Genomic DNA, 25198 nt, shown 5'->3' with positions numbered 1-25198 from the left:
GACTGCATCTACGTTGGAGCCCCTAGGAAAACATGTACCGATGAGGGGCTGCCACAAGGTTGGTTGGTTGGTTGATTGTTTTTTCTCTCATGTCATTATTATTATCACTATTATCATTATATTAGTATAATGACTAACACCTCCTTAATCTTCCAGAGTAAGTAAAGCTGGGATGGGTGAAGACACAGAAACTCAAGACAGCAGAGGATGGCTAGCTGTCCCCAACTCCCCTTTGGGCCTCCCACTCTAGGTAGACCCAGCCGAGGGCTCAGGAATTCCAGGCGGGTCGCTTGGCATAAGTAAGTAATTGAGTTAAGGGAGATCTAAAGAAAGACTTCACGTTCACATTCATATGCTAAACTCAGTTAAAAATAGACTCAAGAAGGGCCTGACTTCACTTTTAATTTTAGCCTGGTGATGAACATGCCCTAAAGACAGAAAGTCACCAGGCATTTTCCTGAGTGCAATGATCTTCATATTTTTATAAAAAGGAAATGCAGCATGTTCTATTAATAAAAGTGCTGTAGCCTCAGTTAAATCAGGGCTCCCTCTGGCTGAGCTTCTCTGGGCCAGCAGCTCACACCCAAGCCCCCAGCAAGTGGAACCGGTCACATGCAGTGGGGGAAAGTGAGCTGGACACCCAGGGATCAAAGACCGAAGTGTGGCTCCTACATACTTCCCAGGTGACCAAGTGACTCAACCAGTGCATCTGCCAGGGACTCAAAAGTCTTATGACAAGAACCCCATTTGCCAGGATGGAGCCCTGTGTGTCTGGAGATTTAGTGAGGAAAGGGGGGTAGGGTTGGGGTTAAGAGGTAAACAGGGTAGAAGGAAAAGAAAATGTGGTGCTCCCCTCAGAAAGGATAAGTGATTTCACCTTTTTGCTTCAATCTCAAAGATGGCAAAGTGAAAGTTAGCCTCCAGGTCTCTGGATGGACTTTTCTGTGGACCCCCTTCGGGAGGATCTCTTCAAGCTACCCTCGGCTATCAAGCCACGTAACAAACTCAAACATGGCCAGATTGGAAAATTATTGCCGTTAGAGCCTGGTCCTCCTCAGGGAGACTACATGGTAATTCCAAACTTAGGCAAGCCTGCCCCCGGGTCCTGGAGAAAGTGTTAGGGTTGGGATGAGACAGGGGTGTCTAGACCATAAGGAACTTCCAAACACATAATCCATCCCCAACCCAGCTTCAGGATTCTTAGAATTTCTGTGAACTATATGCTCTGCTTTCTAAATAAACATTTACAGTTTATGTGATCCTCTCAACAACCAGATGAGTTTGGTTGAAGAAACAGAGGCACAAAATGGTAAACTCATAGCTAGTACTGTGTCTCTCTCAATCCAAAACCCAGGCTGGTGTAACAAAAAAGACCCATCAGAGTCTAGGTAGGAGGTATGCCGTCTTTCCATCTTCTCACCTTTCCCTCCCTCAAAGGAGACCGACGCTGATGTTTTGGTTCTAATTTTGGTTCTTCTTTTGCTTTTGCCCCAGTTTATCTTACGACGGCTTGTAAAACCCTGTAAACCCTCAATATGAACCATCCCAAAATAGTCTCAGCCACACAGGGACATAAATTCTATAGAGTGAGATGTTAAGACCTTGAGGTTTGGGGCCAGACATATGTGAATTAGCATCCTAGCCCTTCCAATCACTAGCTGTGTGATTTCAAGAGCATAGCCCACAATCCAAAATTAAATTCAGGGACAGCTGAAATCAAAACTGTCCAACTGACTGAGCTGGTGGGCTTTATTCATTTTTTATTTTTTTATTTTTGTTATGGGCATGTTCCAACTATACAAAGGTTAGAGGGAATAGTATAATGAAATCTCATTTGCCTATAACCAACTTCAACAATATTAACTGTTGGTCAATCTTGTTTACTCTGTACCCAACCCATTCTCACCCCCTGTACCATTATTTTGAGGCCAGTCCCAGAGACATCATTCCATCTATAAATACTTTAGTATATAGTTTTAAAATATAATAACTTTTTAGGTTTAACATAATCACAATATCATTATCACAACTATAAGTAAATAAATGATTTGTGAATAAATCATTCTTCAGTCTCAATATCCAGTATATTCAAGTGCCCTAAGTAATCTCATCATTTTTCTTAATTTTTTGAGCTAGGATACAAATAAAAGTTATGTATTAAAGATTACAGATGGGATTATATACTGGGTAAGTATTTTTAATCTCTTTTAATTTATAGAGAATCCTTCTTGTTTTTCTTATCCTTATAATTTACTTGTTGAAAAAATCAGGTCTTTGGGCCTGAAGGATGTCCCTTTCATTCCAATTGGTCGATTCTTATCTCCATGATATTGTTTTGGCATGTCCCTCTGTCCCCTGTATTATCTATAAACTGGTAGTTAGACCTTGAGCTTGGCACAGAGAAATTCAGGTTCTACTTTTGATAGTGCTGTTTAATTCCTACTGCATTCCCTCAGTGGGTACATGATACCTGAAGTCTTTCTTTTTTGTGACAGTAAGATTGATCAGTGGGTTTGAATGAATCAGCCTGAGCCATCCATTATAAATTTTCCCATCAGTTTCACCTGATGTTTTAACAGGAATTTACCAATCATGTTGTCTAAATGCATTATTCACTAGAGGATACAAAATGATGATGTTCCAATTCTGTAATTCCTCCTGTATTTATTAGTGTTCTTTTATAAAAAAGAACTTTTCTTGGGACTCCTTGGTGGTTCAGTTGGTTGAGCATCTGCCTTTGGCTCAGATCATGATCCCAGAGTCCTGGGATCGAGTCCCACATGGGGTTCCTTGCTTGGCAGGAAGCCTACTTCCCCCTCTGCCTGCCGCTCCCCCTGCTTATGCTCATTCTCTCTCTCTCTAACAAATAAATGAACAAAATCTTTTAAAAAAATAAAACCCTCAAAAAAAAAAAAAAAAGAACTTTTCTTCATCAACAATTTGGATACCCTAAGGTAACCAATTAAAAAGGACAGAATAAATGTCTGATTCTTTTCCCTTCTTTGACCAGTTTTCAGAACGAGTTGGTTCCCCAACCTCTTCCAGTAGGGAAGATTGAATTTTTTTTTTTAAATCTTATTTATTTATTTGACAGACAAAGATCACAAGTAGGCCTAGAGGCAGAGGGAGAGAGGGAGAAGCAGGCTCCCTGCTGAGCAGAGAGCCCAAAGCAGGGCTCAATCCCAGGACCCTGAGATCATGACCCCAGCCGAAGGCAGAGGCTTAACCCACTGAGCCACCCAGGTGCCCCCCATTGAATTTTTAACTTAGGGATTTTACACACTGTCGTGTATTGAAGGTATGTCCATCCACCACGTGTACTCTCTTTAATGCTCCAACGGCTCCATATATGGGCACTGTGGGAGGCCCTTCAACTTGGGATACAAGCGGTCTTTGATAGCTTCGTTTTCAGATACAAAATAGTACAATACTACTTGTCCATTTCCCATCCCAGACCTGGAATCAGCCACTTTTCTGAGGAATCTTGGGCTCTTTCGTGGGAGGTGGTATTTAGAGGCTACAAGCTAAATGTCACAGGTGCTTACTGCTACTGATTTGGTCATTATTTCTAGGCTTTTCAGTGGACGAAGTTAGGAAATACTTTCTCATTTGCTAAACAGAAAGTATATCAGAATTTTTTAAAAAGATTTTATTTATTTATTTGACAGAGAGAGAGCGCGCGCAAGCAGGGGAAGTGGGAGAGGGAGAAGCAGGCTCGCCGCTGAGCAGGGAGCCCAACGCGATGCGGGACTCGATCTCAGGACCCTGGGATCATGACCTGAGTTGAAGGCAGAGGCCTTAACCCACTGAGCCACCAGTTGCACAGTATATCAGGAATTCATACTGACATTTCCAGTTCAAATTCAGGGTTATAGGATTTTTACTTAACATCTTTAATTATGAAACTGTTCTTTTTTACATACTAAAAACATTGGTTTCTGGTGAGTTTAACATAATTTACTTATTTCTTTTAAGTTTTTATTTTAATTAAGTAATCTCTACACCCAACATGGGGCTTGAACTCACAACCCCGAGATCAAGAGTCTCACACTCGGGGCGCCTGGGTGGCTCAGTAGGTTAAAGCCTCTGCCTTCGGCCCAGGTCATGAATATATATACATATACATAGTTGTTTCAGAAGAGTAATACCAATATTATTAGTAGTATATATATAATTATATATATATTATATACATATAGTTGTTTCAGAAGAGTAATACATATATATATATAGTTGTTTCAGAAGAGATATATATATATATATAGTTGTTTCAGAAGAGTAATACCAATACTATTACTACAAATATTACTGAAAACAGTTTAAGATTTATTTAGAATTTGTTTGGACCTTAAGATATATCAATATATATATATTGATATATATATCTATATATATATTGATATATAATCAAGTTATTACATTTTAAAGTTATGTGAAATAGGGATGCCTGGGTGGCTCAGTCGGTTAAGCGTCCAACTCTTGATTTCAGCTCAGGTCATGATCTCAGGGTCCTGGGATAAAGCCCCAAGTCATCAGGCTCCCTTCTCAGCAGTTGGTCTTGCCTCCCTCTCCCTCTGCCCCTCCCTCTCCCTGCTTCCTCTCTCTGTCTCAAATAATAAATAAAAGTCTTTTAAAAAAATAAAGTTATGGGGCACCTCTGTGGCTCAGTGGGTTAAGTCCCTGCCTTCCGCTCGGGTCGTGATCTCAGGGTCCTGGGATCAAGTCCCACATCCGGCTCTCTGCTCGGCGGGGAACCTGCTTCCCCCTCTCTCTCTGCCTGGCTCTCTGCCTACTTGTGATCGCTCTCTCTCAAATAAATAAATAAAATCTTTAAATAAAATAAAGTTACGGGGTACCTGAGTAGCTCAGTCAGTTAATATCTGCCTTAGGCTTAGGTGATGATCCTAGAGTCCTGGGATAGAGCCCGATATTGGGCTCCCTGCTCAGCAGGAAGCCTTCTCCTCCCTTTCCCTCAGCAGGAAGCCTTCTCCTCCCTTTCCCTCATCAGTCCCCGTGCAGTGCTCTCTCACTCTCTCTTGCTCACTCACTTGCTCTCGTTCTCCCTCTCAAATAAATAAATTAAATATTTTTAAAAATAAAAAAATAAAGTTATATGAAATAATTTTCTTATTCTCCCTTTTCTTACATAAAAGGTAGCAACTATATACATTTTCTGTACCCTGCCTTTTCCCCTTAATACATCCGTGAGATTTCTTTCTTTTTTTTAAACACATTCTTTTTTTTTTTTAAGATTTTATTATTTATTTGACAGAGAGAGAGAGATCACAAGTAGGCAGAGAGGCAGACAAAGAGAGGAGGAAGCAGGCTGCCTGCCAAGCAGAGAGCCTGATGCGGGGCTCCATTCCCAGACCCTGAGATCATGACCTGAGCCGAAGGCAGAGGCTTAACCCACTGAGCCACCCAGGCAACCCGTGAGATTTCTTTCTAACAGCCCACAGAGATAGTTCTCATTGCATGGGAGGATGCAGCGGAATTGGTTCACTAATCCCCTATTGCTGGACACGTGGTTGTGCAACTCTTTGGGGCCCCTATTGCAAGGGACTGAGTGAGACCAAGCCCATCCCGCTCTTTGTCCAACATCAAGATTCCCCCAAAATGCACAGTTGGGAGTCTCTGCCAAAGGGAGTCCAACGAGGCTGGTCACTTTCCGAGCCGGGGTGGGCTCGGAGTACTGAGTCACGGAAGCCCCGGGGCCAGGAGGAGCAGCCCAGTTCCACACCCTCCTTTACTCCCAAGAACCACACTGGAGCAGAGGCTACGACCCTCCCACACACTGCCCTTCCAGTTCAGTTTCCTGCAGGACCAAACTCAGATCCCGGAGCCCCAGAGAGTTCACTGGCTGGATGGGCTTAGAGAAGAAGCCAAGGTCACTGTGTAACAATGTCTAACCTTGACATCTTTAGCAACCGCTCATCCAGTCCTTCAAACAGTGAGGGGGCGGCTTCTAGGTGCCAGGTATTAGGTGGGGGAGGGGTGGATAAGAGGGTGGGGGAGTGGTGGGGGTAAGTTACTGAATAAACACCCCACACTCCTGGAGAGTGGACAGGATGCAGGCAGGAAGGGAGAAGACACACGTTCAGTAAAACACAGTAATGAAATAAGTACGTTACCCCATTTGGGAAGAGAGAAAGTGCTATGGTCAAAACAGCAAAGTAAGGGAGACTGGACAGGAAGAAGAAGATGAGATTTTAATTGAGGGGGGGGCAGTGGCTGGAGTAGGTCTCATCGAGACATCACAGGCAATGGCTTATTTTCTGGGCACTTTTTTTTTTAATTACTCAAAAAAGCTTCATTTGTTGACTTAGTTTTCTGACTCTGTGATTGTGCCTTCCATACTTTCGCAATGATTTTCTGCGCCTCAAGAAGGAAGGCACGCTTGATCCTGTCACGCACGCACTTAGCTCACACAGAACCACCACACAGGCCCTGCTGACGTACTTTTTCATTTTAAACAGCCTCCCAAGACCCTTAGGTCTCACAGCATGAACTCCTTGAAGCTGGCCTGGGCACGTGCCCGGTGTGGTTTTGGGTGCTTTCCCAACCTTCTCGAAAAGGTAAACAATTCTATACCAGGGCTTAGGGACAGCCTCAAAGTTTGGTCAGAAGCTGTACTGTAGGGCAGCCTGGGACGTGTGTCAAACACTGGACCATTCTGAAAGCCTCTTGACGCCATCTCAGGAAGAGGAAAAAGAAGTGCCTGTGAGTTCAAAGGCCAAATGGGCAACTCCTTTGTGCAGCTGCAACTGGCCAACTGTCCTTACCGTTGCTATGATTAAACTGTCATTATAGCAAAGGGAAAGGTAATAATAAAGTGTGTTGGTGTCACCATTGTCTGGAGTTGTGTTGTTTTAACAATGGCTTCAAATAAGCATTGTATCTGCTTAGGGCTTAAAAACCATTTTTGAGATCTAGAAGCTTCTGTGGTTAAAAGCTTTGATGCAATAGGCCTTAAGGAGTATTCTAAATGGCCATTTCCACCACTTCTCCTATTTGGATCAGATGAAGAAATTCAGCCTGGAAATTGCCTGTCCCTTGAAAGGCATAATCAGGTCCCTGGCTGGAGATGGCCGAGAGGGACGGAGCCTGGTTACATTATGACACATGTGTATTCAGCACAGTAGTGTGATCCCATATCCCATGTCATCTCACTAAGGGTTATAACAAACCCGTGTCCTGTAACAAGCCCACATCCTGGTCCTCCTTTAAAAAACGTGGGACCTAAGAGGCTAATGGCCCTTAGTGGCTTGAAGGCAGAGCTAGAACAGAGCTTGGGTTTCTTACTTCTTGGGTCTGTGTCTCCCTTGTACCATCTTTCCAATCATAAAGGCCTGGTGTTTGTGTTCCTCTAGCCCTTCCGGACAGTCAGGCAGAATAACACGTAAGTGGGGAAAACCAAGTTTTGCTCTCATTTCAGTTCTCACCCATGAGACCACTCTGAGGAGCTTTTCTCATCACAAAGTCAAGTTGATCTATAGGTACGTTGCAGTCAACTTGCTCATTCTCTCATGTATTTGGCAAACTATGTGCCAGGGACCCTGCCAGATGCTAGAGACTCCAAAATGAAAGACACTGGCCCCAAATTCAAGGACTTTATGGAGCCTTTGGGGAGACCTACAGGAGGTAAGCTTGGAATAAATGCCACAGGATTAAATGCACAAAGCCTCACAAGAAAGGGACACCCAGCCTACCTGCTTGTGTGGGGTCAGGGACGGCTCCCTAGAAAACATGAGGTCTAAGCAGAATCCATAAAGATGAAAGGAATGCTTGAGTTGAGGGAAAAGGTGGTATAGGGAGAGAGAGCAGGAGGCAGCTGGACAGACATCAAGGTCAGGCGCGGACAGCTAAGTCGGGGGAGAGCCAGAAAGGACATGTAGGCAGTCTGAATCTCAACCTACAGACAAGACACTCAGGCAGGGCTTTGAACAAATCGACAATAAGATTAAAGCTAAACCAGTGTGGAGAAGAGAAAGATGGGAGGCCAAGCCCAGCTGGAGGCAGGAGGAGAAGCTGGGAGGCCTGAATTAAGGCAATAGCAGCCGGCACGGAGGTAGGGGAAGGTTCACCAGAAAGGAAGGAGAACATAAAAGCTGGAAAGGGGCAACGGCCTGGCTCTGAGCCTGGCCTCTCCAATCATTGATTAGGAAGCTCTAACCCCTGGTAATTACCTAATCCCTACCTGCTTCACGGAGTTGCTGGAGGGTTCAGTGGGATAAACGAGGAGGGAAAGGTGAACCCTATAGCACCGCAGAATATGGTGCCATTCACTCGACCCCAGCACTATCACATCTGCAGACACCTCCTCACTCAAAAGACTTCAGATTACTCTCACTGGCACATAAGATTCCTCCGCTCACTTAGTTTCTCTAACGGCTGAATGGCCTTCAGTGAATCTGGCTTTCCTTCTGGACCCGGCTTTCTTTTCTACACAACAAGAACACTGGTCCCTTCCAGCTTGAAGTTCTGCAGTTTTGTCATCTTACTCACCTTTTGTCCCAAGTTCCACAGTAAAAATTGTTTGTCAAGTGAAAAATTATTGGGAGAAGACTCATCAGTAGGAGAAAAAAAAGAAGCAAAGATGATGAGTGACTGACCCTGAAGATTAAGATGAAAAAGTGTGTGTTCTTTAAATGCCTTGAAGGGTCATATTTAACACACTCTGTTCAAAGACCCAACAATAAAAATTCAAAGGGGTTTCCACCCAAAAATTACTCTTCTATATAATATCTATGCTCCTAAAAGACTGAATTAGCATTGGCCTAGATATTTACCCAACAAAACTACCCAAGTATATAAATACTTGTAAAGGAATATTCATGCCAGCTTTACTTGTAATAGCCCAAACCTGGAAACCACCTAGATAAACATCAGCAGGTGAGTGGGTAAACCATTTATGATAAATCCATAAGATGGAATACCACTCAACAATAAAAAGGACCAAACTTTTAATATATGCCCCCAAAAGGATGAACCTTAAAATCATATGTAGCGGGGCACCTGGGTGGCTCAGCAGGTTAAAGCCTCTGCCTTCCACTCAGGTCAGGATCCCAGGGTCCTGGGATCGAGCCCCGCATTGGGCTCTCTGCTCAGCGGGAACCTGCTTCCTCCTCTCTCTCTGCCTGCTTCTCTGTCTACTTGTGATCTCCGTCTGTCAAATAAATAAATAAGATCTTTAAAAAAAAATCATATGTGGCAGAAAACCTCACAGAAGGAGAAAATATTTGCAAATCACGTATCTGCTAAGGATCTAGTATCCTGGGGTGCCTGGGTGGCTCAGTGGGTTAGGCCTCTGCCTTCAGCTCAGGTCATGATCATAGGGTCCTGGGATTGAGCTCCACCATCGGCTCTCTGCTCAGTGAGGAGCCTGCTTCCCCCTTCTCTCTGCCTACTTGTGATCTCTGTTAAATAAATAAAATCTTTTTTTTAAAAAAGGATCTAGTATCCAGACTTTATAAAGGACCCTTACAATTTCACAAAAAAGATAAACAACTAAATTTAAAAATGGACAAAGAACTTGAAAACATATTCCTCTGGAGGAGATATACAAATTGTCTTGTTACACATGAAAGGACGCTCCACATCATCAGTCATTATGGAAATACACATTAAAATCACAATGACATGCCATTTTATACCTACTAGGATGGCCACAATTAAAAAAAAAAAGAAAAGAACAAGTGTTGGCAAGGTTGTGGAGAAATAAGAAAACTTCATTAGTTGGTGATGGGAATAGAACATTGTGCAGCTACTTTGGGAAAGAGTTTGAAGGTTCCTCAACAAATTAAACACAGAATTACCATATGACTCAGCAATTCCGCTCCCAGATATATACTCAAAAGAATTAAAAACAGATGTCCAAACAAAAACGTATACATAAATGTTCAGAGCAGCACTATTCACAGTAGTTGAAAAGTAGAAAAAATCCCAATCCACCAACCAATGAATGGATAAAAGTTGTCTGTCCAGACAGTGGAATATTATTCAGCAATAAAAAGGAGTAAAGTACTAATACAGGCTACAACATGGGTTAACCTTAACGTTATGCTAGAGAGGTTCCTGCGTGGCTCAGGTCATGATCTCACGGTCCTGGGATCAAACCCCAAGTTGGGCTCTGGGCTCAGAGGAGAGACTGCTTCAAGATTCTCTCTCCCTTTGCCTTCCTCTCTCTCACACAAATAAGTAAATCAATCTTTTTTTAAAAAAATGTTAAGAGAAAGAAAGCCTAATACATACAGTCCACATACAGTATGTTTCCATTTATATGAAATGTCCAGGATAGGCAAATCCATGGAGATAGAAAACAGATTAGTCATTGCCAGGGGACTGAGGGGAGGAGGGAATGGTGAATCTGCTTAATTGGGGACAGGGTTTCCTTTTGGGGTGATGCAAATGCTCTGGAGCTAGATAGTGGTAATGGTTCCACAACCTTGCGAATGTACTAAGTACCACTGAACTACACTTGAAAATACCTAAAATGGGGTTGCCTGGCTGGCTCAGTTGGTAGGCATATGACTCTTGATCTCAGGGTCGTGAGTTCAAACCCCACGTTGGTCACAAAGATTACTTTTAAAAAATAAAAATAAATTTGAAAAATAAAACAGTTAAAATGGTCAATGTTATGTTATGTGTATTTTGTCACAATTTAAAAATGTATGTATTTCCCGAAAAAAATCATTATGTTGAATGAAAGAAATCAGGCCAAAAAAAAAAAACAAACCCCACAAAAAAAACAACAAACAAAAAACCACCACACCAACAACTATGATTCCATTTGTATAAAATTCTAGAAAAATGTAAAAACTCAAATTACAGTGATGGAAAGCAGATCAGTAGCTACCTGGGAAGAAAGAGGTTTAAGGGAAAGAGCAAAGGATAAATCATAAAAGGCATAGGGATGCCTGGGTGGCTCAGTGGGTGAAGCCTCTGCCTTCAGCTTAGGTCATGATCTCAGGGTCCTGGGATCGAGGCCCGCATCAGGCTCTCTGCTCAGCTGGGATCGAGCCCTGCATCAGGCTCTCTGCTCAGTGGAGAGCCTGCTTCCCTCTCTCTCTGCCTGCCTCTCTGCCCACTTGTGATCTCTGTCAAATAAATAAATAAAATCTTTTACAAAAAAATAAAAGGCATAAAGAAATTTTCAGGGGTAATAAAAATGTTTACTATCTTGATTATTTGAAGGATGCTTTAAACATGTACAGCTTAGTGTATTTCAATTATACCTCAGTAAAACTGAAAAAAGACAAAAAATGTTTTAAAAATTATCATTGGACCTCTGAATTTTTAGACTTATTAAATTTGTTATCTGAAATACACTGAGAAACTCACTGTTTAAAGGATCTTTACTGTAAACCCTTTCACAGGCTAACAATCCTTCTCTAACTTACTGACTCAATAAGTCCTGTTTCTACATACGATGGTGTCTTAAAGCAAAAGGACACCTGTGACTACGTCAACTAAGACCATTCACCGTATGTCTACTGGACACTACACGAACTTGATGTTGCCACGTTTCTAGTCAGGAATTCTTGCTATTTATAGGAACCTAGCATATTTAAATCATTACTGAATCCCATTTTTTTGAATTGGTTTAAAAATGGTGTGGTAGAATTTGGCAGCGCTCTCTTCGCAAATCAAACTGTCCTATCTATTATGACTTTAGCACATGCTGAGAGGATTATAAGTGTTTATATACTCCCTGTGAGCATCAAATTCAGGTCTTGCCTAACACGCATAACAAGCAGAGTAAGACAGCAAATCAAAGGCCAGAGTCCAACTTGCTAATGGAATTTAAATTGGGATATGGATTTCACTTTAAAGGCACACTTGAAGCTACAAGGGAAAAAGAAACAGGAAAGTATGTTTTTAATTGGAATGTTTAGTTTATCTCAAATTCAATTGGACATCCTTCAGATTAAATTCAGCAAAGTTTTTCTATAATATTTTCTTTGTAAGTGATGGGTTTTCCATAAATTATTTTGAGGACACAACCATATACATAGAGAGGATATGATCACCGTAATTTACAGAGCATCTCTCATCCCAGCCTATGGTTGTTTCATAAATATTATTTATCTTAGTTTTGTTGAGTCCTGGTAAGTTTCTGAATTGATTTCCTCACTTCTAAAATGAGGAGAATAATAGCACCTACCTCACTGGATTATAGACAGATTAAATGATTAAATGGACTTAGCATACACAAGGTGTTTAGAATAGTAGGTGGCACCCAGGAAGCACCCAGCGAGTATGAGTAGTTACTCACTTTATTATTGTTCCCTTTTACAGATGAGAACACTGAGGCTCAGTGTTAGCTAGTGGTGGCAAGGCTGACTCTAGAACACAGAGCAGGCTTCCTTCTGATTCTTTTCACTACTCCACACCACTCTCCCCACCCATACATATTTTGTGCATGAAAATAAGAGTACCAATCTGGAAGAGGCAAAAATAGCTCTGTAATTCAAATCTAAAAAGCATGAACACACTGGTAGTCACAGACCTACTCCAGGACTCACCCAGTTTAGGCTCCTGGGCAAGTCATCGGTCATTTTTAAAGTCAGCTTCATATAGTGATCTTGAAAAGGAAGATAAAAGGTTTCTGCAAAGAGCTGACTTAGCTTCAAGAGGATGCCTGAAACATCATGGGAGCTAGCAAAAATTACACTAGCATCCGTTCGTGCCGTTAGCATGAAAAGGGATTTATACTCACTCTGTATGGACATTAAAAAGTACTGCAGCCTGTGACGAAGTGCCTGCCGCAGAGGTTAAGTGGGAAGCGAGGTTCCTACAAGTCAGTTTCCTAGCAAGTCAGGATTAGAAAAACCCACTGTCTCCAGGTAATACCCAAGGGAAGGTCCAATGCACACATACTTGCAAGGCCAACTGTTTTAGACTATACACCCAAACTCATCCATTCCAAAGTGATATTTATTTATCACTTCAGTTCTACCTTTTATGGAAGGGGACTTTTAAAAATATGGTCAAATTAAAAGATAAAACCATGAGGGGCACCTGGCTGGCTCAGTCTGTAGAGCACACGATTCTCAATCTTGGGGTCATGAGTTCAAGCCCACATTGGACGTAGAGCTTAAAAAGAGAAATAAAATATATATTTTTTAAAAAAGATAAATCCACGAGGTGAAAGTTTGTTGGGAAACAGTATATTCAGAGGGTTTCACAGTATCACTCTCACAGACAGTTTACTAATCACAAAGAGAAAAATGTCCCATTACAATGGAGAGGTCTGGAGGTGACCTCCTTAATCAAGATCAAACTTAAGGGAACACACAGCACCCACTGCAGATCCTGCCCAAAAAGCTTAACCGAAATCTGGTCATGAGAAAAGAATACACATCTTCAGATCAAGGCTCATTCTACAAGACAGCTAGCCTGGCATCTTCTGTCATGAAGAACAGAAAAAAGGTGGGTACAGTTGTTAACTTTATTTATTTATTTATTTATTTATTATTTATTTATTTTTAAAAGATATTTATGTATTTATTTATTTATTTATTTATTTATTAAAAGATATTTATTTATCTGACAGGGAGAGACCATGAGAGAGGGAACACAAGCAGCGGGAGTGGGAGGGGGTAGGGGAGAGGGAGAAGCAGGCTTCCCGCCCGGCAGGGAGCCCAATACTGGGATCCCAGGACCCTAGGATCATGGCCTGAGCCAAAGGCAGATGCTTAATGACTGAGCCACCCAGAGGCCCCTAAAAAGGCATTTTTAAAAGAATGCACTTGTGAGTCTGAGCCAGGGGGTTTGAAAAAGAGCTATTGGGAGATATTTTTCTGACAAATGGAAAAAGTTAAAAATCTAGTGCTCATTAGATAAAATTATTTAAGATCAATTTTCTGCAAATAATAGATCTACAGTTATGCAACTTATTTTCAAATAGTTCAGGAACCCAAAAAGAAAAAAAAAAAGTGCTGCCCGGTTTGTTTGGCAGGATGGAACAGGGCATGAGATGCTCTGGAGAGCCCAGTCTACAATCACGTGCAGAAAAACTGACAGGCTGGGGGAAGGGAGTAATGGAGAGGCGATGAGAGACCTAAGGATGTTATCCAAGTCCCTCTGGGGGACCTGAGCAGACTAGAATTAGTTGATAAATGGGGAATGTACGAATGTTCTCCATTTCTCTCTTCCCCACCTTCCGGCACACAAAAGGGAAACCTAGCAGAAAACTCAATAGACAGAGAGGTCAGGATTCCTTTTCCAACCTACTACTACCCTTGCTGTGTGACCTTGAATAATTCACTTGACTTCTCTGATGCTCACTTGTCTTACTTAGAAAATCAGAAAGGCTGGGCTAAAGCAGCCCTCAGATGCCTTCTAGACCCAAAGTCTAGGATGCAAATGGGCAGTTCTGTCTTAAAGATGGTGTACTGCCAATATGAAATGTCTATTCCTAGTTTTGTTTTTTAAAAATAGAAAGTTTTTGGGACGCCTGGGTGGCTCAGTTGGTTAAGCCACTGCCTTCAGCTCCGGTCATGATCTCAGGGTCCCAGGACTGAGTCCCACATGGGTCTCCCTGCTCAGCGGGGAGTCTGCTTCTCTCTCTGACTCTGTCTGCCACTCTGCCTGCTTGTGCGCTCTCTCCTCCTCCCTCTGACAAATAAATAAATAAAAATCTTTTTAAAATAAATAAATAAATAAATAAAAATAGAAAGCTTTCTTTTCTCCGATAATAAAATTTCCATAAGAGACTCTTAATCTCAGGAAAAAATCTGAGGGTTGCTGGAATGGAGGGGGTTGGGAGGGATGGCGTGGCTGGGTGATGGACATTGGGGAGGGCCTGTGCTATAGTGAGAGCTGTGAATTGTGTAAGACTGATAAATCACAGACCTGTACCCCTGAAACAAATATTATATGTTAATAAATGTATTAATTAATTAATTAATATTTACACACTGGGAAAAAAGTAGAAATTATTTTTTTAAAAAACCCTATAATTGAATCACCTGGAGTCAGAACTACTGTTAGCATCTACTTCTTCTTTAGATGCTTTTCCAGGATTGCGGGCACCCCCCCCCCCACACACACACAGACCCACATTCTTTTTTTTAATGTGAGATTCCTGGTATACACAGTTTGTCATTTTTAGTTAACAATACTGTAGTCCATGTTATTTTATATTCCACATTAATAAATATAAGGTAACAGAATTACATGCACACAATTTGTTTTCCCAACTGGAAAACTTTCCCACGGTTTCTAATTTCTTGCTCTCGAAGACAATGCTGCAGTAACTATCCTTATGTTCGTCTTCATTATGTCTTTACCTTACAGTCGACAAAGCAAGGTTTAGTCTACAAATCAAGACACAACTCATTCCCTTTCTGTGCAGAAGGTTAAAAACATATCTTTTCAAGTTTCAGAAAAAGGCTCTCCTAATAGCAGTCTATGGGTGACGCGGCCAGTCCCGAGGACGCAGGGCGCGGAGGAGACGCAGTCTGTGGGAGGGTCTGGATACAACAGTTGGTCTCTCCGAGGCCACACAGAAACCTGAGGCTCAGCTTTTGGACACCCATGATCTCTTCGTGAAATGTTTTTTAGGCCTCGAGGTGGGACGGACGGACGGCACCACAGGGTAGCGGAGGGAGTCCAGGCAGCCCCGCCCCAAAGGACTCTGGCAGGTCCAGTTTACCGTTTGTGCTTCCGAAAACAATACCATCACCAAACACGGTCCCACCAAACTGTGCTGAACACAGTCCAACTTAGATGAAGATTATTGCATCTGCCTCCTGCACTGAAACTCTTATTTGCAAACTCTAGTAGTCACTTCAACCTTCCCAAGTAATTAACATTCTCCAATAATCTGATTTCCTTTTAAAAAATTTCTTGGGATCAGCAAACAGTATAAGATGTTTGTCTTTTCACTGACGCCTCTATTTTTCTGACTTAAAATTGTGGCACTGATCCAAATACACTTTGCAAATGTTACAGGAAGCATTGGGCTCTGTTTTATAATTATTGTGGTTTTTATAATTATTGTTGTATAATTATTGTTGTTTTCATGTGTGCACAGTCTCACAAACATATACCTATATCCATGCCTAAAATGTAACTGATGTGGGCTATATTCCGTATCAGATGTATAGGAGAGGGGAGCATTCTACATTGATGAAAATTCAGCAATATTCCTGGAGATTCACATAATTTTATTCTCCGAAGAGCCTGCCATTGATCATTTCCAATCCCTGGAGAGGCTGGATTAAGAAGGTTAATTGGCTTGTCCAGGTCACTCACTCCCAGTCCAGGGTTTTCTTTTCTGCTCTGACCTTTTCTGTCAGAAACCCCATAATTAATGTAGAGCAAAGACATGCATTTTACACTCTGCAACACCAGGCAGGTCTAGATCATTTTATTCATTAACAAACTCCAAGTAAACTAGAAGAAGTAACTTAGTGAAATTAAAACACCTTTAAAATACAGTATAGATGACCCTGTCTACTCCTCTAGCTTCATGATGTTGGAGTGTAGAGGCAGATCTAATAAGAGCCAAAAACATACTTGGGAAACAATCTAGAAACAAGCTGCGAAACCGGGTAAGTATTTAAGATGTCTGGCCTGCCGCGAGTGGAGGTTTCCAGGTTCGGGCTGGAAAGGGAAGTGGTAACTGAGAACTGATGGGTCATTACTGCGATCAGGAGAAAGCAGTTGCATAGCAAGGGCAGGAGCAAAGGGCCCTGATTCATCCTTAAAGCCAGTACCCCCATTAAAGAAGGGAAACGTGGCGTGAAGACTACCTTCATGGGTCTTCATGACAGCCACCCTTAAACACATGCATGACCCTCAGCCTTGTTTCTGAACACATGGAAAGATTTATTGGCCAAACTGAACTGCAAGTTATTAACACATCCCCATGCAAGTTGTTTAAAGGCTCCTTTTGCTCATAAAGTACATTCACATCAATATGTACCACCCCCCCACCCCCGACAGATGTTCTGTCATCGAGTTGGAAAAGTTGCCTTGTAAAGCATCAGGGGACTTATTTATAAAATCCAGCAGGAACGCCAGAAAAGAGGAAGATCAATTAACGTGGCTCTAACTTCTGCCACTGTAAAGACTTCATCATATTAGATGGATATGTGTGTCATATCCAAAATACTGCGGGCGGGGGGCCCTCACCTCCTCCTCAAACAGCTGGCCGTGCTGACTTGCACCCAAATTTGCTGTCTGTAAATGTTGAAGACTGAAACCTTAGTTGGGTGGAATTTAAAGTGACCACCCACTGAGCCAGGCAAACTATCAGCCCACCACCAATACCCCGTAGGTGGTGTTGGAAGCCAAATTCACATTCCTGATTCAAAAATGTGCCTCTTTAATTAAAGTTAGGATTTCCCAGTCTTCCCACTGGTGGGAATAAGCAACAGTAGGCTTCCAGTATATCACACATTTCAGGCACGTTCCAGCCAGATTCATTAACCAGAAAGGGAACTGCCATGTGCTCCCTTCTGCAAACCACTCATTACCATCTTTGCCCTGATTCTGGAATACGGATCACTTCACTTTCTGCAAAATTTTGAATGTACTATTCTAAACACAGCCACCAATCACTCACACCAGCTGTGGATCCACAGCGACTTCCCCTATTAAAATATACAAGATCCTATCAGTCCGACCATCCTAAACAAGAAAAGTACTGTGTGGCAGGAAATAAAAATCAGATTAAGTGGAATCTTGTGACACAGGAGACCCCTTTAAGCTTCTGTCTGTCAGGGGGATCAGGGTAGAGGAAGGGTGAGGGGTGCCCTGTCCCCCAAGTTTTAAGCCCACTTTCTCAAGCTTCTTCCATTCTTGCTTTCGGTGTGTAGTGTCCTCCGTGTTAATTCTATCCCTGGGTTAGACCCCAGTTCCTAACATTTTTTAGATTCTTGTTTATCAGTGCTGTGAATTGAGCTATCTTGGTTTGTTTACTTAAGGATTAGCTGTTATGGGCAGGGAAGAAATATTAGTTTAACTGGAATCAAGAAACCTGCAGCCACAAGAAAAATAAATCAGAGAAAGAGAGAGAAACTAGAAAATGAAGGGTCATTTCACTGTGAGTCAATCATAGTGGGGTTTTTCTCCCTGGTGATTATAAAGACGGGCAAAGAAATCTTAACAGATCAGAATCCACATTCCAACAGACAGATCTGGGCTTTTAAAATTATTAACTTGACAAACTGCTAAGAGGGTAACAAAAGAATAAGTGGATAGAAGAATAAAATGGGTGATAATTTTTCTCTCTCCCCCACCCCCACAGTGCTGGCATTATTAAGCTCTGTGTTCTCCATATGTATAGCCACTTACCATGACTAATGGGAATAATGTACTACATTTCATAATACTGGTCTCTTTGGCAATTTGGAAAAAAACCTCCTAACTGGGTGGCTATACTTGTGATCTAAAAATGCTTAACCACAAACAACCCTAAAGGAAAAATTTTTAAGAAAAAACAATACCTTTCTAGAGAAGCAAAGAAACTTTTCAGAATGCTAAGAAAAGAATCCACTCTCTCTCCTTCCCTGTTTTGGGTAAATACTTAATCCTCTCAGATGTTTTCTCCTGCTGAATACTTGTCCTATATGCAGTTTAAGATTGTGTTGAAAATTTTCAAAATTCCTTCCACAAGTGTATCCTTGTTTTCCCTAAAAATGGACTCAAACTGATGTTAGAAACTGGCCCAAATGTTAGAAATTCCATCCTCTTTCCAGAAAAGGACCAAGTATGAGTGTGAGGTAATGTCTGTTTTTGGCAAATTCTTATTTCCTCCCCGATTCTGGATGTAATTGTCAGCATGCCCATCAAAGTGCATGGACATCAGACACAACTTGCCTCCACACTGTTCCCTGAGAGTTACATGGAACGTCTTCCAAATGCAGAATGTCTGTAAAATTATCTGCAAGCAGAATAAATACTTGTAACATTTTCTATACTGAATCAGGGGAATCCTTGCTCTGAAAACAGTAAACCAGGATCCTAAAGCAATGCAGAAGACATGCAGAAGACTATAACCGTAAGAAATCAAAGCTGGGTTTAGACCCTCCTAAGTCACGAACACAGGCAGGTAACACTATCAAATTCCAAACCAAAACCTTTTCTATTTTTATAATTGATTTTTATTCATTGCTTATCCAAATAATCTGAAAGGAAACAAAATAACGTACCTATACTCAAATGTACAATCTAATATCATGCATTAGGTACTAATATTTTGCTGCAAGTCAAATAATTTAGGCAAATCACCTATGCGCTCACCTGACAAAAGGTGTATGTGTGCTTCTTTGGTTAATTTTTAGCATGACTAGTGACACTTCATAGTTAACATCTGACAACTGATTACAATATTTCACACAGAATTGACTGACTCTATTTCCATTTGGAAGAAAGTTTTAAAATTTACAGCCCAAATTTTCATGTCTGCTGTCCATCAGGGTTAATAAATAATTTCCCATAAGTCAAGAATTAGGTTTGATTTGAAAGCACAAAATTAAAATGTAAAATACTTTTGGAAATAAAATATTTTGAATGTTTAAGGAGGTAAGTCCTTATAAAACATTCACCAAAACACATCAGTCAGTGTTGTCTTACTTTTGGTAATATGGCAAATATAAATATTTTAAGTCATCAAATTATTCTGATTTCCAAAGCTCATCCTAAATCTCCTCTGAAGTTATTATTTATATTTTTTATTGCCCGCATGGATTATATAATACTTTACATCTTACCCAATAATATCTTCACACTGGCCAACTCGGAGAATACAAATTGAAAACAAAGATCTTGCAAGATACAAGTTATATGTCTAAACGTGGCTCATAATCTTTAGAGGTGATGCCAATATTGGCCAGGAGTCAGGGGTTAAAGTGAGCAGAAAGGTCATGGGTAATTCTTGACTGAAACTAAGAACACAGAAATAAAAAAAAAAAAACGAAGTACACCAGAGTAGAACAAAAGTACTGTACCAAAATGAACTGTTGAGGCACTCTTCCTAAGTACCGAGACTGGCTTCCATAAAACAAATGTCAAAATGAGTCTCATTATCCGTCGTCCTACGGCATGTGTTTAGTACTTCAACGTAGTATACGGCCGTTCTCCCAAGACCAAATATGACACACAGAGTAGGAAGTCGGAAGAGGCTTTTATTACGATCACGACTATTACTTTATCATAGTCCTTGACTTTCTCTAAAATGTAAGCCGATATAAATGAAAACCATTAACACGGATGTTAAAAAGTGAAAACAATTCTTGTAATCCTCAAACGTTATGCACATGAAAAAGACTGATATCTCCATCATTTTTGAAAGAGTTCAAAACTTCTCCTCTTATGAATTACATAATGACCTCACTAAAATAGCTAGAAGAAACACAGGTTCCCCAATAAAATGTCTTTAATATGCGATCCACTAGAGAAGAATTTTATCCAAAGCTCTAGCTCACAAAATTTTCAATCAAGATGTGGGCACTTGATTTTGTGGCTGAGGGCAATCTCCCCACCAGGTTTTCTCAAAGATGGCTGATGCAAACAGCACCTCAGAACTACATAAAAAATGGTTGCTCAGATTAAATTATGCAAACGTAGTTGCAAAATAACCTGCTCAAGTTTCAGCGCCTTTAAGATGGACCTGCAAAGCATTTGCCATGTTATGCCTGGTTCCAGTGGAATTTCAGCAGGTTCTGAGCGGAGCAAACCCCAAATCATCCTCATAAAGAACGTTTTTGAAATATAAGTGCACCAACATCCAATTCCATGGGCACGATCACCGACCGGCCTTCAACCTGTCCTCTGAACACTGATCTGTCACCAAAACAAGCAGATCCATCACACACTTCTTGAAGTCTCCATCCTGGGCTCTTAGCGGAAGGGGGCATCTTTGAAAGGTTCTTAGCTACTCAAGTAAGATATTCCAGAGATAGAATTTTCACAAAATGGGTTAACAGGGTAAATCAGACACCTATCTACAAAGATATTTCTGTGAACATAAAATTCCTAGCTTTTTCCGAATTAAAAGTAAATGCTAGGAAAACGCATGGTGATTATAGTATCAAAGCAAACTCAATAAATTTAATGGGTAGCCTAATCTCAAGCCACAGAACACTGGTTCGATAGCACATTAGATGTTTTCCAATTAATAACTGGTCAATTAGGTTTTTTTAGTCAAAAAACTTTAGATTTTAAACATATTTTTCTCTGTTTATATTTATATTAAGAACTAAAAGATACATTTTAATTAATGATGTGCTTAAACTGTCAATCATATGTAGATAAATCTTAGCTTAAATAATTTGCAAAACAATAGGAACAAAATATTTTCAATGTTCAAGGAGTTAGCAATTTGGTAGTTGTTGAGAGTCAGATAAAATCGAATTAAAGCACAAAGTTATCACAAATGGAAACTTTAGTATTCCACCAGTCAAAAAAGGGGAACCATTTTGTTCAGAAATATGACACCCGCGTGTTTTCATGTCAAACTTGAATTTTCACTATTCTCTCTATTCTTTCTAAAGCCAGGCTTTAAAGCAGGATGTAAGTGCCACTTACCACTTACAACCCATTACTGGTTATTTCTCTCACTGCATTTTCAAACGTTTATGTAACTCAAAGCATCATTATTGCAGCGCTGGACCCCCTCCCCCTTTCCGCTCGGCTGATTTTGCTGTACATATGTGCATTTCTCCAGCACCGTCAATTTCACCCAAGCATTCATCATTCAGACTTTCCTCCACTTCTTAAACCAGTTTTGACTTCAATACAAGCTGAGGGAAGCCTCCAGGAAAATAAAGGTCCTTCAAACAAACCAACATTCTAGGCCTTAAACTTTCAAACAAAATCTCCAAAGAACCAACAAAACATCCCGTTTTACTGTTACGCGCCCCCAAATGGGCTGAAAGACCTTCTCAGAGCCTGTGGACCACCCCCAACCCACTCACGCGTCGGGAAGACCACCTCCTAAGATTAGCACAGCACCCAAACCGCAAGATGGTAACTTTCACGCGAAACCATGGCGCGGCTAAGAACTCTTCTTCGCAAGGGCCTCCTTGAAAAGCTTAAACACTTCTTTCAGGGCGAAGCAAACTGTGCTGTTTACAGACCCTCACCATTCTTGCCCCACCCCGATGCCAAGGGCCGACTACCCCAGGAGCACCATGAAAGGAGGCTGCTTCGGGGCCGCATTTTTCTTACACACCCTCACCGGCGCGCACACACTCGCGCACGGCTCTCCATACATTGCAGCGGCCTCTGGGACCAGAAAGATGAGCTAGAGTGTCTGGGCTATTTTCTCCCAATTTGAACTATTTTGATTCAAAATACCCAGTAACGTCCCTGAAGGGAAAGAGGATAATTATGGAAAAACAAAATTATTTTCCCCAGATAACTTGGCTTCCCTGTCCCCGACCTCACGAATAGCCGGAATGACACCGACTCCGCCGAGAGAGGACAGGAAAACTTCAAACGCAAGGCGGCCGCGCGGAGTTCAGCAGCGACCGGAGAGATGAAGCCCCACACCGGGGCGCCCGGGGCGTGTCCCCCAAGCACACCCGGGGTCTCCCCTCCGCTTTCCCTCCTCTTACTTTTGGATGATCTGCGGTAGGCCGGCTGGGGGCGGTGGCGGCGGCGGGGGCGGCTGCATTCCTCTCGGGCCTGGGGGCGCGGTGGGCGCGGGGGGCGCAGGGGGCGCCGGAGCCCCTGGCACGCTGCGGGCATCTCTGTCCGGTTGCTCGGGGCCGCTGGGATCCGCGTCCTGGCTCATGGTTGCGGCCAGCACCATGTGAGGCGACACCGGCCCCGGGCTCGAGGCGAGAGAGCGCGCGCAAAGGGCGGCCCCGGGGCACAGGCGGTCACTGGCCGGGGTCCCCGTGCCCAGTCCCCTTGTCCTTCCCGGTGGCGCGGGGAGGAGACGCGAGGGGCGGGGAGGAGGCAGTCCCGGCGGCGCCGCCTCCTCCTCCTCCTCCCGCTGCTCCTGCTAGCCCCGCAGGGCCACGCGGGGGCGGGGGCCAGGGGGCGTCTCCTAGCCGGCGGGAGCTGCTCGGCCTCGGGGCTGCTGCGCGCCGGGATGGTCCGAGGAGCTTTGTCCGCTGACCCCGAGCGCGGCCAGCGGAGAGCGGCGCGGCGCAGGGCACCCGCCGCCGTGCGCCCTCAGAATGCCGGTTCCGTCTCTCCGCAGCGCAGCGCAGCGCAACTGCGTGAGGCGGGGAGACGCACACCGGCCGGCGGCCGCCCGCGGGGCTCTAGCCTCTCGGCGGGGCCGGGCCGCCTCAGGGTTGTCCCGGAGGACCGCGCGCGCCCGGGGCGTCCGCGCGCATCGCCCATGCGACGTGAGCTTGGCACCTTCCGGTGTCTGGAGCCTGGCCAGCGCCCCTCGGCTGAAGGGCCCGACCCGGCGGGGGAAAAGCCCGGACCCTCCCCCAGCTCGGGCGGACCTGTAACCCAGGGTCTTAGATGACCAGGCCCGAGGGCTCTCCAAATTGGCAGCTGCAGCTGCCGATTTCAGGGGTCTCCAGAAACAGCCGGTGGGGACGCCGTGGTTTCTCTTCGTTTCTCTCTCCTCTCTAAAAGACCCGCTACGATCCCGGGAGCGCAAAGACAAAACCAAGCAGACGCTTTATTCTTGTTATTTATTGGCGAGATCTCAGTGGACACGTAAAGGATGAAAAGGAGAGAGTTCGCCTACATCGTGCCGCCACCGCAGTGTCTGCAGTTGGGTTCGCGGTCGCGGCGCGGATGTGCGCCGGTTCACCTGCACACACCAGCTCACAGCCGTGGACAGCATCTTGCGTGGAGGAGCTACCCCTCAAGGAGCTGCTTAATGTTCTGGCCGAGGGCGGAGGTCTGGGGAGGCACCTGGGGCCGCAGAAACATCTAGGAGCTGGGCAGAGCTCATGGAGAGTGGTTATTCCGAAGATCCTTGCCGTGAACTGGTGCACTAGCTTTTTAAATCCTGACATTGGCCGTCCCGGGGAGGAACGGGAACGGGACCCAAAGGAAAAAGCATCCTTTGGGTACCTTGGAAGACAGAGCGCAGGCCGGGGTGCCCCATGGTCTGGAAAGAAGTTTGCCGGGCGTCTCAAAAACCCACACCTCTTCCTCCCGCAGCCACGTGAAGGAACATTCTGGGGATGGGTTCTCTGGAACATGGCCACTGATGGAATTTCCTGAAAGATGCTTTCTTCCCTCCCCAGACTGTGAGTTTCCGTCAACTTCCCCTCCAGGCTCAGGAAACTAAGCCTTCCTTGATTTCTGCCATGCTACCTAGATCTTTACCCCTCCCTCCCTCTCTCTCCTACAGATAAAAACGTCCTTTCCACTTTCTTTTCCTTCCTTCCCTTCTCTCTCCCTCCTTCTCCTACAAATAAAATGATACGCCAATTGCTAGTATTAATTAAGATCATCACAATTCATAAACTCGAGTCTCACAAAAAACCCAGGTAACAAGGTATTGATTCTTGTCTCCATTTCACAAATGAGGAGGTGTCAGGGCGATTTATCCCACCGTACAGGGTTAGTAAGGCCATCCAGAAGAGTCTTCTGAGGCTGAGCTGTTAGTTCATTATCTCTGATGTCTTTTTCTCTTCCTTCCTTCCTTCCTTTCTCTCTCTTTCCTTCTTTCTCTTCTTCCTTCCTTCCACTTCCTTCTTTCCTTCCTCTCTAGGATTTTATTTATTTGAGAGAGAGAAAAAGAACATGAGGGGTGGAGGAGAGGCGGCTGGAGAGGGAGAGGCAGACTCCCCACTGAGCCTGCCATCAGGCTCCATCCCAGGACCTTGGGATCATGACCTCAACCTTGGTTAACCAATGGAGCCACCCAGGCACCCCCATCACTTTATCACTAAAGTCCTGACTATGGTTTCCATAAAACTCCACATTCCATTGCCTCTCTCTCCACTCCCACCTTGATGGAAGGAATTACCTGAAATTAACATTGCACCTCTACCAGAAACCAAAGCTAAAACTTTTTGTATGTTGCCATTAATCTGTCCCTCTGAGAAGCCCCCAAAAGGGATGTGTAGTCAAAAAGACAAACCTGCATTTATTAATGGGGTGATTCAACATCTGAGTGTCAGTTACCAAATATGTAAATTGGGAGTGATGAGACCTGACTTGCACAGTCGCTAACAGGCTTAGGGGTCATATATCTTGCATGTTTGGTGTGGGAAGTATCAATCCAGAAGTTATTATAAACATGATCCCTTACATTCCA

General features: G+C 43.2%; 1 protein-coding gene across 1 annotated transcript in view; it reads right to left on the bottom strand.

Moving 5' to 3' along the window:
- The window catches only part of RBM20 (RNA binding motif protein 20), a 180722-nt gene extending 157954 nt beyond the window's left edge, over window positions 1-22768 (bottom strand). Inside the window, exon 1 of the mRNA XM_046027448.1 lies at window positions 22572-22768. Within this exon, the coding sequence (XP_045883404.1) occupies window positions 22572-22768 (197 nt within the window). The remainder of the gene's footprint in view (window positions 1-22571) is intronic.
- Between the last annotated feature and the right edge of the window lie 2430 nt (window positions 22769-25198).

Source organism: Meles meles, chromosome 13, assembly GCF_922984935.1.
Source record: "Meles meles chromosome 13, mMelMel3.1 paternal haplotype, whole genome shotgun sequence".
Lineage (NCBI taxonomy): Eukaryota > Metazoa > Chordata > Mammalia > Carnivora > Mustelidae > Meles > Meles meles.
Note: the sequence above shows the minus strand (reverse complement) of the source record. Positions and strands in the feature narration are given on the sequence as shown.